Raw genomic sequence first — 20,710 nt, forward strand, 5'->3', positions numbered from 1 at the left:
GGGCTTTGTTTGATGTGCACCAATGTAATAATGGTTTAGAATCTCACAGCACACTTTTTTTTACAGATTAAAATTCCATTCCGCAGGTGTTTTTGTTACACTGTATGACCAAATGGTCTCGGATCTGGACTGATGCTGGAAAAACACCCATTTGTGTGACAACAAAACGTACACAACATTATTTTTCTTTGGTTTAACAATCCGGAAATATTACACAAGTCATTTTGCAGTTCATTGCCTTTGTGTTGGAAGAATTGCAGTCACACTGCTTCGATTAAACTGATCTTTTGGGATTGCCCTGTTATTTATTCCTTCTGGGACTCAATTATTTTACTAATTAAAGAACAAAGCTACAATTTCCCAAAAATCCTTTAATGTGTGTATTTGGATGCCCAGTCACCGGATTTAAGAATCGCCTGCAGAGATTTGTAAAACCACTGCCTCAGTGCTGATGTCTGTGTGCAGAGGAGCAGAATATATAAAAAAACAAAAACAACTTTACTAGATATTTCTGTGGCTCGAAACAAAGTCAAATACAGTTATAAGATGGGCCATCTTAAAGTGTACCTGAGATGGGGCCAAAGGAAAAATGTATACATACTTGGGGCTTCCTCCAGCCCCCTCCAGCCTGATCACTCCTTTGTCGTCCTCAGCCACTGCCTGATTCGTGAACTGGCCCCGGTAAGTCATCAAGTTGGTGCAGGCACAGTCTGGCCGTGTGCACTCCTGTCACGCTCCCGTGTCAGGGAGCGTTCTGCGCCTGCACAGGGCGCTCCCAGCCACAGGAGCACGACGGAGCATGCGCTCGGCAGGGCCGCACATGCCCTGGACCAGAGGACATTCTGGGGCAATTTACGAAGGATCCAGGTGGCGACTGAGGACAACGAGGGAGCGATCAGGCCAAAGGGTCTGGAAGAAGCCCCAAGTATGTATACATTTTTCATTCGGTCCCATCTCTGGTACATTTTACATCTAGACTTTAGAGGTAGGGATGACTAATGATATGCAAATAATTCCAAGCGGATGTACCTCTCCACTCTTCCTCCCGATTCAGGAACCCTGATTTTAAAATAAAATGCAAAACTTACTGAAAACAGGGCTTTTTGGACCACAGAGCAGAAGTCCAGTCCGTTTTCTACTTAGCCCTAGTAAGACGCTTCTCATGGCTCTGGTTCAGGAATGACTTGTTGTACTCCATGCCCCAGATAGGTCTGTGTGTGGTGGCTCTTGAAGCACCAACTCCAGCTGAAGTCCACTCCTAGTGAATCTCCCCCCCCAAATTCTTGAGCGTCTTGATTTTAAAGCTCAACCTTTTCAAGACTGCAGTTAATCCTGTTGCTAGAGCATGACACTTTTTTCCCCTTCAACTAAACTTTTGTGAACAGCCATATATTTTCTGTAATCGCCTTTTGCGGCTTACCCTCCTTGTGACTGGATAGTGTATTAGTTAAGGGCTCTGCCTCGGACACAGGCGACCAGGGTTCAAACTTCATCTCTTCCTGTTCAGAAAGGCAGCACCTATTTAGTAAGGAGACCTTATGCAAGACCCCCTAACACTGCTACCGCCTGTACAGCGTGCCCTAGTGGCTACAGCTCTGGTGCTTTGAGTCGGCCAAATGTTATTTGTCTTGTCTGTTCGAGGACCTCAATGACTTTCTTCTGAACAACTGGCAAGTCAGCAGTCTTCACAATGATTGTGTAACCCACTGAACCAGACTGAAAGATCAATTTAAAAGGACACCTGAACTGAGAGATATGGATGCTGACATTTATTTCCTTTTAACCAATGCTGATCCTCTGCTTTTAATATTTTTTTAGCCTTAGACCTTGAACATGTATGCAGGTCCGATCTGATTTCTGACCGATTTTCTGTTCACTTCTATGAAAATCGATCGGAAATCATATTGGACCTGTTGGAAATAGTCAATCTGACAGTAAATCTGTCTGACAAGATTCTTGTTTCAAGTGTGTAATTCAGACACTGCTGCAGCCAAAGAGATTTAACTCTAGGTGTACTTTAATGAGGAACTCCAGTGAAAATAATGTAATAAAAAAGTGCTTCATTTTTACAATAATTATGTATAAATGATTTAGTCAGTGTTTGCCCATTGTAAAATATTTTAAATCCCTGATTTATATTCTGACATTTATCACATGGTGACATTTTTACTGCTGGCAGGTGATGTAGCTGCTGCTTGCTGTTTTGGCAGTTGGAAACAGTTGGAAACTGCTATTTCCCACAATGCAACAGGGTTCACAGGCAGGAAACTGCCAACAGTACGTACTCAGAATTTCTTTGTGGGAGGGGTTTCACCACAATATCAGTCATACAGCGCCCCCTGATGGTCTGTTTGTGAAAAGGAATAGATTTCTCATGTAAAAGGAGGTATCAGCTACTGATTGGGATAAAGTTCAATTTTTGGTCGGAGTTTCTCTTTAAAGGCTCGACACATTTGCAGATATCAGATACCACGAATCTACAATATTGAAATTTTCTGAGATATTGAATTTTTGGTTCTCATAACTTGGTCATAAAACCAGCACAATGAAAAGAAAAACTCTTGAAAAAAATAAAAATTATTATTAATATATATATATATATATATATATATATATATATATATATATATATATATATATATATATATATATATATATCCTTCTTAAATCAGAAGGTATTTGCTATAATTCATCTGTAATGTGTACCAGAGACAAATTATCTTCACAGTTTTATACATACCTTCATCCAGCCCCATCCGCTCGGATCGCTCCCAAGCCCAATTATGTATAAAACTTTGAAGAATAATAGTCTCTGGTTTCTTTTAAAGTGGATCCGAGATAAACTTTTACTTATTGCATAACTGTGTTCCTTTCATATAGTTTATAGGGCATTCCTCATGCCAATTTTTTTTCCCCGAATACTCTAATTCCTTATACACTAAACAAGCCTCGCCCACAGCTTTTTCAGAGAGCCTTGGCACTGTAGCAAGGGCTTATGGGAGATCAGTCTGGGCAGGAGGAGGAGGTTACTAGCCAGAGATTTCAGAGGCAGAGGGGAGGAGGAAGGCGGAGAGCAGAGTGAATTTGTCACAGGCAGAGAGCTGGAGATGCCATCAGCTTTGCCTGTGTGTAATGTGACAAACAGAAACATGGCTGCCCTCATTGTATCACAGGAATAAATATCATAAACTGTTGAAGCTGTTTGCAGCTAGAATTGCTATGTAAACCATCTAAACCTTAGATAAGATATATAGACAAGTTACTTGTTATAGTTAGTTTTTCATTTTGGACCCGCTTTAAAGGGAAACTTAAGTCAACTATAAAAAATGCGATTTACTCACCTGGGGCTTCCCTCAGCCCCTAGCAGCCGATCGGTGCCCTCGCAGCCCCACCGGCGAACACTTCCGGTTTGGCCGTCACCGGCTGACAGGCATGGGAACGCGACCAGCTGGTCGCAATAGCAGCATAGGGGGCGATATACAGGCTGGGAACGCGAAGAATCACTCGCGTTCCCATGCCTGTCGGCCGGTGACGGCCAAACCGGAAGTGTTCGCCGGCGGGTCCTGGAGCGTCAGAGTGGGGCTGCGAGGGCACCGATCGGCTGCAGGGGGCTGAGGGAAGCCCCAAGTGAGTAAATCTCATTTTTTATAGTTGACTTAAGTTTCACTTTAAGTGAGCAGCTGTGGTTTCCCATGATGAATCACTCCTGAATATGCAAATCATCTCTTTATGCCCCTGAAAGCCAGGCTTACATCCAGAACCGCTGGTGTATAGTGAGCCTGCAGCGAATACATTTTACAGAGCCACATCCATCCAACATGAATACAATTGTATTGGACTTTATGGGTCGATATGGCTCTATGGTATAGGGCTTGTACCAGAACTGAAATATATAATTATATGAGATACGAGATTAATTTCTGAATTGAATATATTACCATTTCAATGACCTAATTTATCGAGATTCACCAATAGCTGATGTTACCCTGATGATCTGTTTATGGTACTTTTTCTCCTGTGTCCATACTCTGCTTAGTACACTCCATACACTTCTTAGTTTTTAATTATTTGTATTTGTAGTGGCTGGATAGAGTACTGGTGAAGGGCTCTGCTTCTGTCACAGGAGACCAGGGTTCAAATCTCAGCACCTATTCAGTAAGGAGTCAATGGGCAAGACTCTCTAACACTGCTACAGCCTATACTGCCTATAGAGGCACGCCCTAGTGGCTATAGACGCCACCCAAGTGGCTGCAGCTCTTGCAGCTCTGGTCGCTTTGTGTCTGCCAGGAGAAAAGCACAATATAAATATTCTGTCACAGCACAGCAGATGATTATGGAAAATTATGGAGACCGGGTACATTACAATCCATAGCCCATGTTGCAATTGAATGGTTAATCGCACAGGCATACACCGCCTCTGCCAGACTGAAAAATGCATGCCCTGCATCCAAGACAAGTGCTAACATTTATTAAACTAGGAGGTACTTTAGCTTCCAATATGGTTTGCATGGCTGCTCCCGAGGTTTTAAATTTAGGTTAGGTCACTTGCCCGGAGGTCTTCCTCACCGTGATGCAAGTGTCTAGTATAATATACTTTGCATGCAAACCATATTGGAAGCTAAAGTACCTCCTAGTTTAATAAATGTTAGCACTTGTCTTGGATGCAGGGCATGCATTTTTCAGTCTGGCAGAGGCGGTGTATGCCTGTGCGATTAACCATTCAATTGCAACATGTGTTTAGGGATGCGCAGCCTTTCCCCCCCACCTTTCCTTAACTTTGTAACTATGTAACTGTCAGGTTAGCTGCTCCCAGCCCCTCCTCCTGAGTTTCCTGTTTGCATGATAAGTAGAAGTTGATTTGCATATGATTTGCATCTGAATTGAATGCGAAGAGTACAGAAAGTCTATATAGGTGCTACACACTGAGCTGGTGGTCATTTCAGATGCAGCCTTAGTGGTATGCGCTGGCGTTCCCCTTGCTACATTACAATCCATAGCCATTTTGTAGCTTGAATTTTTTTCTGTTTCCAAACCTTAGTCCAGCTTTAAAGAGACTCCGTAACAAAAATGACATCCTGTTTTTTATCATCCTACAAGTTCCAAAAGCTATTCTAATGTGTTCTGGCTTACTGCAGCACTTTCCACTATCACAGTCTCTGTAATAAATCAATGTATCTCTCTCTTGTCAGACTTGTCAGCCTGTGTCTAGAAGGCTGCCAAGTTCTTCAGTGTTGTGGTTCTGTGATGCATCTCCCCCCTCCTGGCCCCTCTATGCACACTGCCTGTGTATAATGATCTCTTGAGATACAAAAGGAAGGGTGTATACAGCCTGCTTGTGTATGGATGTATTTTCTATGTGTGGACATACTGTACATCAACCTACTTCCTGTTTTGGTGGCCATTTTGTTTGTTTATAAAAAAACTTTTTAAAACTGTTTTTAACCACTTTTAATGCGGCGAGGAGCGGCGAAATTGTGACAGAGGGTAATAGGAGATGTCCCCTAACGCACTGGTATGTTTACTTTTGTGCGATTTTAACAATACAGATTCTCTTTAAAGCATACTCAGTTGTTTACATTTCTTTTTATTTTGCACACATAATTAGATAATAAAAATATATACAGGATTTTCAAAATGGTCTTTTCTGAAGGCAAATAAATAAACAATTTCTCTGTTTTGCCTGAAAGTTCTTCCAGTTTGAGGAAAAATAGATCATGAATACATCCTCATGCCTTGTTGTCCCTCCTCTGCGATGCAGGCTGCGGTGCGATGGTTTACCGGGCTCGGACGGGGTACTCTAACTTTGTGAAGTCTTTGGTGTTGGTCTGGCTGTCTACGAGAACAAGCTGGGTACGCTGGTGGTTTTCAATCATCTCTGCAACACTGCTGAATTTCTGTACGTAAAAAGAAAAAAGATAAAAGGTGTGGCTGGCAAGTGGAGAACTGGAAGCAGCAGATAAAATATCGGAAGATTATTAGAAACCGTAAAAAAGCAACTATCGTGGAGGCTTCTTTTTGAACTTTGCAAAGTGCGGTTTGTATTTTAGTGAATGCATCAAAATAATGCTGGCTTCAAGTAATTGTATGACACTGTCATTTACCGAAGCACTTTACAGAGTATGTAGTCTTTTCACAATCTAATCTCTACCATAGTCATATGTCCATCATTATCTAAGGGTTTTTTTGGGGGGAGCGGGAGGGGCAACAACAATTAACTCTGTATTTATTTGGGCTGTGGGGGGAAATCTATGCTAAAATGCGGACAGCATACAAACTCCTGACCCAGATTCATACCACGGATTGTGATGGTTTATATAAGGGGGTGGGGGTGTAGTGTGCAGGCAACTGGAAATTGAAGAGGAGGAGATGAAGTACGAAAGTTAAGGATTTTGTCTTTAATTTAAGGATTGATTTCTAAAGTTAAAGTGGAATATAACCCAGAATTTCCTCTTTGCTCTAAAAGATTATTTACAGCATATAATATACTAACACAATGTGTTTTTTTTTTAAAGTAAAACAGCATTCAAAGGGTTACATCACAGCGCTGACTTTCTTCTGCAGGGAGAACCCGCATCCGAACTGCTGTTAAGCTTATCTTGTGTACACATTCTTTACTTGATACATTTATGAAAACATTCTCTGGCTGTGCAGGACTTCAGCTGATGAGTCCTGGGGTGAAACACAGGTCAGAAATCACTGCTGGCAGCATTCACAACAGAATTACAACAGTTATGAATAAAATGCACCAGCAGCTTTAAAGGGACACTTTAGCCAGAAAAAAAAAAAGAGTTTTACTCACCTGGGGCTTCTACCAGCCCCCTACAGCAGTCCTGTGCCCTCGCAGCCACTCACTAATTCTCTGGTCCCCCGCTGCCATCTAGTTTCGTTTTTGCCGACAGGCTCGTCGGGACTGGCCACGCGTAGGTTTTTCTGCATTCCCGACTAATTAGCGCTACTGCGGGCCGCAATGCGTACAAAAATACGTGTTGCCGCATATATGCGTTCGTAATGCGGCAACGCGTATTTTTTTTACGCGTTGCAGCCCGCAATAGCGCTAATTACAGTCGGATGCAGAAAAAGCTACGCGTGGCCAGTCCTGACGGGCCTGTTGGCAAAAACGAAACTAGCTGGCAGCGGGGGACCAGAGTATTAGTGAGTGGCTGCGACGGCACAGGACAGCTGCAGGGGGCTGGTAGAAACCCCAGGTGAGTAAAACTCATTTTTTTTTATTCTGACTTAAGGTTCACTTTAACATTAAATTAACTGAACTTTGGGAAGTTATAATGTCTAAATGAATAATAATACTTGTGTACAAAAGCAAATATGAATTGTATGGGTTATAAAAAGCTGGAAAACACATTTTTGTTGAACATTTTGTCAGAGTTTTAAACCGCTTTAAGGTTTCAATCCTTAAGATAACCGCTTTATTCATACAGGATGTTAGTTCACAGAGAGGAATGCAAGTGATGATAACTAAAGTATGTTAGGAATTATCAGCTAGCCGAAGCGATCATTAAGTGGAGTGTAGAGACTGCAATGTAAACTGAAGGATTCTGAGCTGTCTACTTTATTTTGTAGTATTTTATGCAGAAGGGGGATTCTATATAGAGAGAAATACAACTGCACAGAGAGGGAGGAAGAGAGAGACATTAGGCGTATGTATACACAGACAGACAGCCTCTCTCTCCACTTTTCCCTGGCTGCCATACACAGGATCCACCTGCAGGTTAGCTGTAATCATCATAGAAGTGGAGGCAGCAGGACGGGCGGAGCTACATCCACTTTTTCATGCTAATATTATGCTAGTAATAATAAGGCAAGTGAAAACTTATCCCCACATGTCAACTGGTATTTTGTGTTAATTTACTAAAGAGGCTTGCCTTATTAACACGCATGTATATGTACACCGGAATCCATCAATCCTTAAGGACAGGATTCTTATTTTAAGGAGTGCATGAGATATTTTGCTTAGTGAATACTAAATGATTGCTTAACCTCCTTGCCGGTCTAAAAAATCCGGCAAGGAGGCAGCGCCGCACTTTTTTCTTTTTTTAAATCATGTAGCGAGCCCGGGGCTCGCTACATGATAGCTGCTGAGCAGCGGCATCCCCCCACCCACTCCGATCGCTTCGGCGATCAGAGTATGCAGAAAATCCCGTTAAGAATGGGATTTCCTGCAGGGCTTCCCCGGTCGCCATGGCGACGGAGCGGGATGACGTCACCGACGTCATGAACGTCGGGACGTCACAGGGAATCCCGATCCGCCCCTCAGCGCTGCCTGGCACTGATTGGCCAGGCTGCGCAGGGGTCTGGGGGGGGGGGGGGGGGCGGCTCGGCGGGGCGGGTAGCCGCGAATTGGCGGCGATCGCGTACTACACGCAGCTAACAAAGTGCTAGCTGCGTGTAGGAAAAAAAAATTATGCAAATCGGCCCAGCGGGGCCTGAGAAATCCTCCTGCACAGGTTACCCCGAGCTCGGGATAACCGGCAAGGAGGTTAGCATGGTGATAACAGTAAAAACTGCTCAGAATTGTTAAGACAGGAGATAAGCTTAATGAGTTGTGGCCTATATTCTTTAAAAGGAAGGGTTAAAACACAACTTTGCTACAGATGGCAGCTGCTGGACATGCGAGTCAGATGTGACCATGAGGTAGGAAACACAATGAATGTCTGAGGTGCTTAACTTGAATCCTTGTGCAGATCGCTTGATACTCCTTCCTGTATTGCCTGATGAAGCGGGATTGAGCCTGCGAAACGCGTTGCAAATTTTTTTAAAAGTTTCTAATAAATGTGTTTGACTGTCTGAATCGCAGTCGTTGTGGTGTCTGCTTGAGGGAGGTAAGACCACCACTTCATCCATTTTTGCCATGCGAGTTGGTTTATAAGCTCATTTAATCTAATTTTATACTTTTGGCGCCTCTGTTCATTGTATACAATGAATGTCAGGCTACATTTCCCTGCATTTCAGTAGATACCGTGTATCTCCATGAGGAGTTGGGGGGCTTGTAGTTTGCAGCAAAAAGATGTGACTAGTATAAAATGTTAGTAACAGAAAATAAAAGACAGAACACGTGATATTCTAAAACACAGAAGAGAATGTTGATAAGATCCAGTGAAAGGAATGTTTTTAATCATGTGTATGGGGAGTGTGATTACTGCATTGGCATATCACAAGAGACCACTACAGACACAGGGCAGGGGTCTCTAGAGGGGCAATATTTTAGTTTCTTTTGTTCTTGTTCTTTTTATCACCACCAATAAAGTAAAATCTAAAACGACCACATCCAGCCCCAGAGACTTGCAAAGCACTTTTTATTTGGATTCACACCTACCAGATTTTAACCTGCTTGCAACACCTATCAAACCTGTCCAGTTCGTATTATTGTCTGTTTCATAGATATTCAGGAGGATAGGTATACTACACAGTCAGTTGACGTGCCTTGCTCACATCTGAGCGTGTTTAAAATCTTTCAATTCATTGTAGACTGATTCTAGAGCTTAGGTGTGAATGTGTCTAAAGGTGCCCATTTACGGTACAATTTTTCATTCAGGTTCGATCTTTGAACGCACTTTTTTAATGATTGAATGGTATCGAAAACTGCGCCTTTTGTATCGTAAATCAATGTGATCCGATTCTCGGTCGAACGGAAAAGGAAAAATTATTGGTTCAAACGTATTTTATGATCAAATTGGAATATAAAAAACCTTAAATCGTTCCGTGAATGGGTACAATCAATAATTGCCTTTCGATTAGTTATGCTTGTTCAAATTCCGGCGGAAGATCGCATCTGTTGAAAAAATTGTACCGTTAATGGGCACCTTTAAAGAACTCAGACATGAGACCATAGTAAGCCAAAATAGCCAATGCTGGATGCATAGTCGAGCCGTCAGCTATACTAAAGATTTTTTCCCGCCAAAAAATTGCTGGGATGGATCCTCAGCATAGGAGGCATGTCATGTGACTATGGTAACCTACCCAGTGTTAAAAGAAGGAACTCCATTCACCACTGCAACATCCCACCACTGACTGAAAGGTATTGACCTTCTAACCTGCTTTAAAAAACTGCTGAGACAAACATTTCTTCTTTCTGCTATTCTTAATGCAGTGAAGAATAAAGAAAATATTTAAAATAACTGGTAACTTTGAATGGCAGAAAGGTCGTTCCAAATTCTTCTAATCAGGACATGGATCTACCGCCCTCCCATGCAAGTGAATGGGAGCGTTTAGTACAAGCTTTTGCAGGCTTTCATGGAAGCCTGGCAGTTGATCCCAGCGTCTCGTCTCATCTCAAAAACAACATGCAGCTTCTTTGAAAGCCAGCAAAAGCCAATGAAAGCCTATAAAAGCCCAGCCTTTCCATATACTTCCTGTAAAAGCCACCAAAAGCCCAGAAAATGCAACAATCTCCTGAAAGCCGTTAAAAGCCTTCAAAAGCCATTAAAAGCTAAGCTGTTAAATACTGGCATTCTTGAAAAAAAAAAAAAAAAAAAAAACACAGCCTTTGAACGAAACGCTAAGCAGAACCTCAGCAGAAGCCCACATGAACCAGCCCTTACCCTTGTCACTGTCTTTGGCTGCTGAGCTCCATGTCGCATTCCAGCTCTCCTATACTTCCTCATGAAGGAGGAAGTATGTGAAAGAGGAAATGCCACATGGAGGGCAGCACAGACCGTTAACAACCCCTGCTGTAAAGATTCGTAACAGTGTTCTGAATCTGAGTATTCCAAACGTGTCAACACTAGCAGCAACTACCAGTGCTGTGAACGCGACCAAAGAGGTTACGGATTTTCACACAGCTGACATTATTTATTGTAGTGGGTTAACTAGACAGGTAATAAGGAGATGGGAGATAAGTTTTAATTGTAGGTTATGCCACACTGTAATTATGCTTTAAAAAAAAAAAAAAAGTTCTCACGAAGGTGTTGGTATGAGACTGCAATCACACAACTACCGATCTTTCAGTAAACCCCACGAATGGCTAAATATGATGGTGTGGGATGTTTTATTTTGTGTTTAAAAACTTAAAAGGCAGAGTTAATGTTTGTCTCTGCTCAATGACAGTCTTTTTGTCTTCCAAAGTTAAAATAAATGAACTACTGACCATTTTTATCTATTGCCTATAGTACTCAGAAGCTGTTATCTGCCAGGAAAGAGTTTTATGGCTGTAATTCCTTATCAGCGCGGGTGACACTATAGTCCGACTAGGTTCCGACCTGGAGAGAAACGCACTTGCATACCTGAATGTTTAAAAGACAACTGAGGTGAGAAGAATATGGTGGTTGCCCTATTTATTTCCTTTTAAACAATACCAGTTGCTTGGCTGTCCTGAGGATCTCTTTGGCTTGAGTAGTGTCTGAATCACACACCTGAAACAAGCTTGCAGCTAATCTGTCAGATCTGACAATGTTAGAAACACCAGAACTGCCTCCATATCCCTCTCACTTCAAGGAGGGGAAAAAAAAAAAAAGAAGAACACAGACTAGTTAATATGTTTGGCACTATACATACACCTGTCTATCTCATCATGTCACCTCAAGTGCACTTTAAAGGATACCCGGAGGTGACGTGTGACATGATGAGCTAGACATGTGTATGTACAGTGCCTAGCACACAAATATCTATGCTGTGTTCCTTTTTTTCTTTATCTGTCTGAAAGACTTAAAGGGATACTGTAGGGTGGTCGGAGGAAAATGAGCTGAACTTACCCGGGGCTTCTAATGGTCCCTCGCAGACATCCTGTGTTGGCGCAGCCACTCACCGATGCTCCGGCCCCGCCTCCAGTTCACTTCTGGAATTTCTGACTTTAAAGTCAGAAAACCACTGCGCCTGCGTTGCCGTGTCCTCGCTCCCGCTGATGTCACCAGGAGTGTACTGCGCAGACACAGACCATACTGGGCCTGCGCTGTGCGCTCTTGGTGACATCAGTGGGATCGAGGACACGGCAACGCAGGCGCAGTGGTTTTCTGACTTTAAAGTCAGAAATTCCAGAAGTGGACCGGAGGCGGGGACCGGAGCATCGGTGAGCAGCTGCGCGGGCACAGGATGTCTGCGGGGGACCATTAGAAGCCCCTGGTAAGTTCAGCTCATTTTCCCCCGACCCCCTACAGTATCCCTTTAAGGTTCATATACACGTCCGAAAAAAATCGTTCGTTACGATCGATTCGTGACGTTTACACGATATTCAAATTAGACCGAAAATATTGTTCGTAATGAACGATTGTGTACACACGTGAACGATATAAGTATAAAGTACTGAACGACGAACGATAAAAAAAAAATGCGTGCGCAAACGGAAATGACGTTATGACAGGCAATAAGAACATGCGTACTACTCCACAGATAATCATTATCGGACGATCTTTGTACACACTGCAACAATTGAACGAATATCTTTCGAAAAAATCCGCCGGGTTGGATCGGTCGGATTGAACGATAACTGTCGTTATCGTCCAAAAAAAGATCATTGGAAAATTTGGAACGCACAATTATCGGTCCGATTGTCGTTAACGTTCGTTTTCAAACGATCGTTATCGTACGTGTGTACTCAGCTTTAGATATCAGGTATGCAAGTGGCTGACTCAGTCCTGACTCAGACAGGAAGTGACTACAGTGTGACCCTCACTGATAAGAAATTCCCCCTTTTACCTCTTTTTTTGCTCTCAGAACCCATTTTCTGCTAGGAAAGTGTTTTATAGTTGGAATTTCAGTGGAAGTTCCAGTGAGGGTCACACTGTAGTCACTTCCTGTCTGAGTCAGGACTGAGTCAGCCACTTACATAACTGATATTTAACTCTTTCAGGCAGAGAAAGAAAAAAAGGAATACAGCATAGCTAGGCACTGTACATACACATCTTGGTAATGAAGAAATGAAATGCGTGCACCTTCCGTCCTGAAACATCCGTGTTTATTGCAGGTGGAACGCAGCGTGGCCAAATGTCTCCGTGACACGAAACGACCGTCGCTCCCCGCCATCCACACCCGCCACCCACCTCCTTCACCATCATCGCTCCACAAACTGGTATGTTAACCATTTAACTGCTATATAGAATCCTACGTGATGTTTCCTTCACTGCTGCAATAAACACGGATGTTTCAGGACGGAAGGTGCACGCATTTCCTTTCTTCATTACCAAGATTTGCTACTTCTATCCCTATTACACAGTGGAGCACACGTCCTACAAGTGATTGGCAGCAAGGATCTGGCTGGAAGTGGTGAGAGTGTTTTTGCTTTTTTCTTTTCAATCCTTCCACTGTACATTTGAATGGGAGTGCTGCACTAGTTTCTTTCTAACACAGTAATCCAACTGTACATACACATGTCTATCTCATCATGTCACTTCAGGTATCCTTTAAGAGCAGCCAGTTTTTTAAAAATCCAGTCTAGATTTGCTGGATCACTTTTGGATCACTGGAGATGCTTGGAGATATGTACCAAGTGCTGGGTTACAAAGAGAAGTTCTTGCTATATCACATTGCATTGTTTATGTACCTCTTCTCCTGTCTTCTCTCTTCCTAGCGCATACTGTCGAGTTGATTCAATGTATCGCACGGGAATATTATATACTCGTCTGTTGTAAAACACTGCAAGAGTAAATGGCTGTTTTGAGTCTTGTCCAGTACTTTTCCTCACAAGGAAGGACCCATCCTGTGGAGAAACAGACATTGACCTTTGTTAACAAAAAAATGGGGGGAAACACGTAAATCATATATAAAACGTATAGGATATACAAACGTTTGTTGTGACTGAAAGTAATCCCCCCTTTTGTCTTTTTTCATTATATACTGGCTTTCCTATATACAGGTTATCTACAAGTGGGGAAGGGAGCAGCTGCTGAAAAGATACTAAGGCTAAAGAGGGGCAGTCATGCTGTCTTTTCCACTACCATATATACTCGCAAGCAAGCCAAATTTTTGACCCCCCAAAAGTGGGCCAAAAGTTGGGGGGTCGGCTTGCTTGTGAGTCTCGTTGGTCGTAGGCCGCCCCCCCCGCCCCGGTTTCCATAGTAACGGCGATACACAGAGCGGTCTTCATAGTAACGGCGATACACATCGCCGTTACAGGAAACCGCTCTGCCTACAGCTTCCTGTCATCACATAGCAGCCACCGTGGAGTGAGCTGCTGTGAACTATTTACATGCCCGGGAGACGGAGAGGGGACTATTGGAAGCCGCACAGTAAGCTAATAGCAGCGGCGGCCGCGGGGGGGGGGGGGGGGGGGGGGGGTTTGGGTAAGGCGGGGGGCACTAAACTAGCTATACTGAGCACTATACTAGCTATACTGAGGCACTATACTAGCTATACCTGGCACTATACTAGCTATACTGAGCACTATCCTAGCTATACCTGGCACTATACTGAGCACTATACTAGCTATACTGAGCACTATACTAGCTATACCGAGCACTATACTAGCTATACCGAGCACTATACTAGCTATACCGAGCACTATACTAGCTATACCGAGCACTATACTACCTATACTGGGCACTATACTAGCTATACTGGGCAATATACCAGCAATACTTGGGCACTATACTCGCTATACTTGGGCACTATACTAGCTATACCGAGCACTATACTACCTATAATGTGCACTATACTAGCTATACAGGGCACTATACTGTGCACTTCACTAGCTATACTGGGCCCTACCTACCCATACTGGGCACTATACTAACTATACTGGGACACACTGTGGGGGATCACACGACCAGCATTTCCTACACCCGGCTTATATGAGGGTCAATCATTTTTTCCTGGTTTTTCAGGAAAAAGTTGGGGGGGGGGTCGGCTTATATGCGGGTCGGCTTGCTTGCGAGTATATACGGTATTTACAAAATTTCTATGAGTGTCTACGTCTGTGCCCAAATTTTCAGCTTCCTCCCCAACAGATGGTGGTGAGAGTTGTTGAAGGCTCACTTGTCGACCTGGTGGCAAATCCTTGCCTCCTCCAGTGTCCCATCATCTTTTCCAGTTTGTCAAATTGAAAAAGACGCCAGGACACTGGAGGAGGGGAGTATTCAAACCACCGTGACAGGTGGGCCTTCAACACTCACCACCAGTGTCTGACTGGGAGGTGGAAAAACTGAGGAAATCCACCTGCTGGCCAAGCAGCAGAAACCATGTGTTACCACTCCCAATAGAAACCTGCAGCAAGTCCTCACTGTGAGCAACAACACCTGATTACTGCTGCTTGGTCAGCAAGTGGATTTCCTCAGCTTTTCCACCTCCAAGTCCGACACTGTTCACCACGGCACGGATGGGCACATACTGGCCAGGGGGGTCCGTTGGTCATCAGGAAACTGCACACCATTACTATCCTCAGGGCCGGATTTACCATAAGGCACTGTAGGCACGTGCCTACAGGCGCCTGATGTTGGAGAAGTGGCTCTCTCCTTCATTCCCTATTCAGAGTCTTGATCAGAGCGTAAATGAGACGTTATTCACCTGGCTCTCAGCATTCCACTGAGGAGACATCCCCTTCAGTCAGGGGCACCTCTAGCTACCTTATGCTAAGGTTCCTCTGGCTACCGAATACTAAAGGGCTCCTGTAACTACCTATGACGGGCATGGTAAGTAAGGGAGAAGTGACAGCTGGGCCAGCCAGCACACCTGCGGTGCAGGTGCCAGGAGATCTGTGCCTATAGGCTCCTGTGAGGTAAATCTAGGCCTGACTATCCTGCATCCGATCGAGCCCTTGCGACCGAGATTTTACAACATGCCAAATTGATCCCTTCGACCGGTTTCGGCTGGAAATCCCTCAAAATGATTGATTGGGTGGTCTTGTTGCTGCATCAGTATCTGCCAGATTCAGATATCGATGCCGAAAATGAAGTAATGTACCTTTACAATATGAAGTTGATATGGTACATACCTTTGAGGATGCCTGCAAAGCCTCTTCTGCTGCCTTACGGTCGCACGACGGACTGTACCATTCCTTATGGAGCACCCCTGCTTCCTGCAGTCAAAAAGTACACATGAAATGCATCTCACAGAGTCTACAAGTAAAGAATGAAAAGAAGATAACCATTGCATATCTTTTTGTGTTGCTATACCTGTTCCACTGTACTGCGACCAGGATTGAAGATAAAGCGACTCGCGGGCTCAGGAGGTTCTGAAAGTAGGTAAATACAGACGTTAAAAGGAGTTCAGTTTGTTCTCAGCGCTAAAACATATTAGAAAATAGAACAGAACTTAAAGGACAACTGAAGTGAGAGGGATATGGAGGCTGCCATATTTATTTCATTTTAAAGGGACTCCGAGTAATTAAAAACAAAATTGTAACTTACCCGGGGCCGTAGGTCGGGAGGTCCCCCGGCGTCGTCCTGGCTCCTCTCCAAGTCCCTCTGCAGAAATCACGACCGGCGACACCGGGGCTGAGTGTCGGGCTGACACTTCCTGAACGGCCACGCTCGTCGTCGTCATCACGCCGGCCGCTACGAGTCATCACGGCGGCCAGAGTGACAGTACTGTGCATGTACGGTTTAGAGTACTGTCACGCTGTGCGCAGTACTGTCACGCCGGCCGCCGTGATGATGATGAGCGTGGCCGTTCAGGAATTGTCAGCCCGACATTCGGTCCCGTTGTCGCCGGTCGTGATTTCTGCGGAGGGACCGGGAGAGGAGCCAGGAGGATGCTGGGGAAACCCCTGACCTACGGTGGGCTGGAGAAACCCCCAGGTAAGTTCCAATTTTGTTTTTAATTACTCCTCGGAATCCCTTTAAACAATACCAGTTACCTGGTTGCACTGGCTGCAGTGGTGTCTCCATAACACCAGGAAAAAGCATGTAGCTTGTCCTTCAGATGCCTTGCTGTCCTCCCTGATCTGATCTACTGCTGAGCCCCTCCAGAAACTGGCCGACTGAGCCCTATCGCAGGCAACTGTGCATGCATGGGCCACTGTCACGTGTCTTCTCGATTGCGCTCCTATGCCATTCTTATGCAATTCGTAAAACTTCATAGCTTGTGACAGGGCTCAGCCGGCCAGGTTCCGGAGGGGCGCAGCAGCAGACTGTAAGGACACGGAGGGACCTGAAGGACTAAAAGGGGCTAAAAGAAGAAGTTAAACTGATCGTCCTAAAGGATACATGAGGCCAAAAATGTAATGCATCTTTACTTATCTGGGGCTTCTTCCAGCCCCTAGAAGTCTCAGTGTCCCTCGCTGCGGTTCTGCCCTCACTTGGTTTTCTGCTATACCCTCCATAGTGGCTGCCGTCTTGGCTGCTTATGCGCATGCATGCACACTGCTCACAGCCGCTCTCGTAGCCTGGAGTGTTCTGCACACTGCGCCTGCACAGAATGCTGCTGGCCACAGAAGTGCGAGCGGCCGAACTGGCCACGTTGCCAACCACTACGGATGGAACAGCAAAAGATCGGCTGAGAGAGGAACTGTAGTGAGGGACACAGAGACTTTTAGGGGCTGGAAGAAGCCCCAGATAGGTAAAGATGCATTCATTTTTTTGGCCTTGTGTATCCTTAGGCAGCGGTCAAAGTTGTTGGCTTTCATGCACATTTTCTGCACAGAAAAAACGATTTCAACTCATGTTAGTCAATGGGCTAGGTCACACTTGAATGTGGATTTTAAGCGCAGAAAAGAAACCTTACATCTTGCGCAATTTGTCAGTTTTCTCTATAAATTACATTAGCTGCTGTAAAAAGAGGTCACAGTTGTCTTTCAGTTTTCTGAAAAGTGTAGAAAACTGAAAGACAAGTGTGACCCCTGCCTTAAAGGATACCCAAAGTGACATGTGACGTAACTATGCGGTGTTCCTTTCTCTTTCTCTGCCTGAAAGAGTTAAATATCAGGTATGTAAGTGGCTGACTCAGTCCTGACAGGAAGTGACTACAATGTGACCCCTTACTGATAAAAAAAAGTCCAACTTTAAAACACTTTCCTAGCAGAAAATGGCTTCTGAGAGCAGGAAAGAGGTAAAAAGGGTGAATTTCTTATCAGTGAGGGTCACACTGTAGTCACTTCCTGTCTGAATCAGGACTGAGTCAGCCACTTACATACCTGATATTTAACTCTTTCAGGCAGAGAAAGAAAAAAAGGAACACAGCATAGTTATTTGTGTGCTAGGCACTGTACATACACATGTCTATCTCATCATGTCACATCACTTCGGGCATCCAGTGGCGTAGCTAAGGAGCTGTGGGCCCCGATGCAAGTTTTACAATGGGGCCCCCCAGGCACTCTATACATAACAATTGATACGGCGCACCAAAAACCTGCCAATGGCAACTACAGTGTCAGAGGTGCAAAAAGGGGATGGAGAAGAGCTTGTTAATGTTTACCACTACTCAATGTATATATAGAAGTGATTATTATGAGCACAGGACCAATAGAGAGCTAATACTGTAGTTGAGGGAGGGCCCTTCAGGGCCCCTCTGGCCCAAGGGCCCCGATGCGGTCGCTACCGCTGCACCCCCTATTGCTACGCCCCTGCGGGCATCCTTTAAGGTCACTTAAGATTTCCTTTGCCATTCTTGAAAATATTTAATCATTTTGTCCGTTTCCCCAGGGTTCGGTTATGTCACCTGAGTTAAATTGCAGTTGCCGATGGCAACTGTTTCCAAAACATTTCCAGATTTTCTGGAAAAAGAGAGGCCCATGCATGACTGTACAGTTGTACACCCATCACTATAGCCTGATTATACCTAGGTGATGGCAGCATTGGTTGCCAGCAAATAGCAGGTGATGACTAAAGACAGAACAGTCAGTGTTTTAAAGGTACACTGATCTGTCAATCAAAATGAAATTGGTACTTACCTGGGGCTTCCTCCAGCCCACCATAGGCCACGAGGTCCCCCAGCGTCCTTCTGGCTCCACTCCTAGTCCCGCTGGCGGCTCAGTTACCGGCATGCACGTCATGTCACCCCAGCTGGCGCGATGATGCCTAGTGGCCGGCGTGGTGACTTGCAGCGTGCCTGTCCAGGAAGTGTACTGCCGACCTTCAACCCGAAAGTCGCCGGTAACAGCCACCAGCGGGACCGGGAGAGGAGCCAGGAGGACGCCGGAGGACCTTGCGGCCTATGGTGGGCTGGAGGAAGCCCCAGGTAAGTACCAATTTCAATTTTATTGACAGTTCAGGGGCTACTTTAAGGACAAAGAGCTCAATTCACTTAGACCTGTTTGGTAAAAAAAAAAAATCATGCAAGGTAAATTACCTTTTCTTTTGTATTTTCTAAGATTTTAACACATCTGGTAATAGTTTGGTAAATTATCAAACAACTTCATGACTCACAACATTCATGCGGGATTTAATTTGGTATTTTAAAGAATCGAGCAGTATTTCATGGATTTTTTGCAGTGCATGGATCTGATACAGAACGCATTTACAGTATTATACTGACTAATACAGAAGTAGTCTATAAAGCCCAGTCCACACCTACAACTTTGATTTGCCAATCACTGACCAAATTTACCATCTCCATGTAGCATGATAGTTTACCTACACAATCTGCTCATAGTGTTCAATATCTGTTGGCCCTCATACTATGTGGAGGAGGTAAAATTGGCTAATCAAAATTAAAGGTGTGTACTTTTAAAGTAGTTTAAAACATTTTAAAAGCACGTTGTAAACCACCAAAACCGTATAGCATATACTGTATGTCAAAATTTAAAAAAAAAAAAATTTATCCATGTTTTACCATGCTTAATACAGGACTCAACTTACAAACAAATTCAACTTACAATCTCCCGAAACAGAACCTGTTTGTAAGTAGGGGACTGCTTGTACTCCAAGAGAGAACCTGAAAAAGTCCAAGGTGCATACTGTATATACTCGCATATAAGCCTAATTTTTCAACACACAAAAATGCTGAAAAGTTGCCCCCTCGTCTTATATGCGAGTCAGTGGAGCAGAACGGATGGTGGAGCCGGGTTTGTTACTGGCATTGGAGGGTAAGGATTGTGCGCTAGTGATCCTGCTCTTGCCATCTGGCTTCCTGCTGTTTCTGTGCCCCCCATTCCCTGCATTATGGTGTGCAGAGTACACTGCTCAAGAGTACTTGTGTCCCCCGGCATGTGGGCAGAGCATGCAAGCAATGTGTCAGCAGTGCAATGATCCAGGATTCTTCCTGTGTGGCGTCTTGAGACACAGCTGTATCATCCTTGGGGCACATCTGGCTATGGGGAGGGGGGCTGAATTGTACTGGGGGAACATCTGGCTACTGTGGATGGGTCTATACTGGAGAGGGGGCTTATACATGAGTCAATCATAGTTACATAGTTATTTTGGTTGAAAAAAGACATACGTCCATCGAGTTCAACCAGTACAAAGTTCAACTCCAGCCTGCTCCCTCAAATATCCCTGTTGATCCAGAGGAAGGCGAAAAAACCCTTACAAGGCATGGTCCAATTAGCCCCAAAAGGGAAAAATTCCTTCCCGACTCCAGATGGCAATCAGATAAAATCCCTGGATCAACATAATTAGGCATTACCTAGTAACTGTAGCCATGGATGTCTTTCAACGCAAGGAAAGCATCTAAGCCCCCTTTAAATGCAGGTATAGAGTTTGCCATAACGACTTCCTGTGGCAATGCATTCCACATCTTAATCACTCTTACTGTAAAGAACCCTTTCCTAAATAAATGGCTAAAACGTTTTTCCTCCATGCCCAGATCATGTCCTCTAGTCCTTTGAGAAGGCCTAGGGACAAAAAGCTCATCCGCCAAGCTATTATATTGCCCTCTGATGTATTTATACATG

The 20,710-nt window shown here is 44.3% G+C and overlaps 1 protein-coding gene across 7 annotated transcripts in view; it reads right to left on the minus strand.

Annotated features, from left to right (window-relative positions):
• Positions 1-5,564: 5,564 nt before the first annotated feature.
• Positions 5,565-20,710, minus strand: part of BLNK (B cell linker) — a 319,789-nt gene continuing 304,643 nt past the window's right edge. For all 7 annotated transcript variants that reach the window (XM_068258679.1, XM_068258680.1, XM_068258681.1 and 4 more), the window contains 4 exons: positions 16,056-16,114; positions 15,875-15,958; positions 13,490-13,645; positions 5,565-5,894 (listed from right to left, as the gene is read on the minus strand). In XM_068258679.1, coding sequence (XP_068114780.1) covers positions 5,775-5,894; positions 13,490-13,645; positions 15,875-15,958; positions 16,056-16,114 — 419 coding nt within the window. In that variant the 3' untranslated portion in view covers positions 5,565-5,774. The remainder of the gene's footprint in view (positions 5,895-13,489; positions 13,646-15,874; positions 15,959-16,055; positions 16,115-20,710) is intronic.

The sequence above is a fragment of the Hyperolius riggenbachi genome, chromosome 10, assembly GCF_040937935.1.
Source record: "Hyperolius riggenbachi isolate aHypRig1 chromosome 10, aHypRig1.pri, whole genome shotgun sequence".
Lineage (NCBI taxonomy): Eukaryota > Metazoa > Chordata > Amphibia > Anura > Hyperoliidae > Hyperolius > Hyperolius riggenbachi.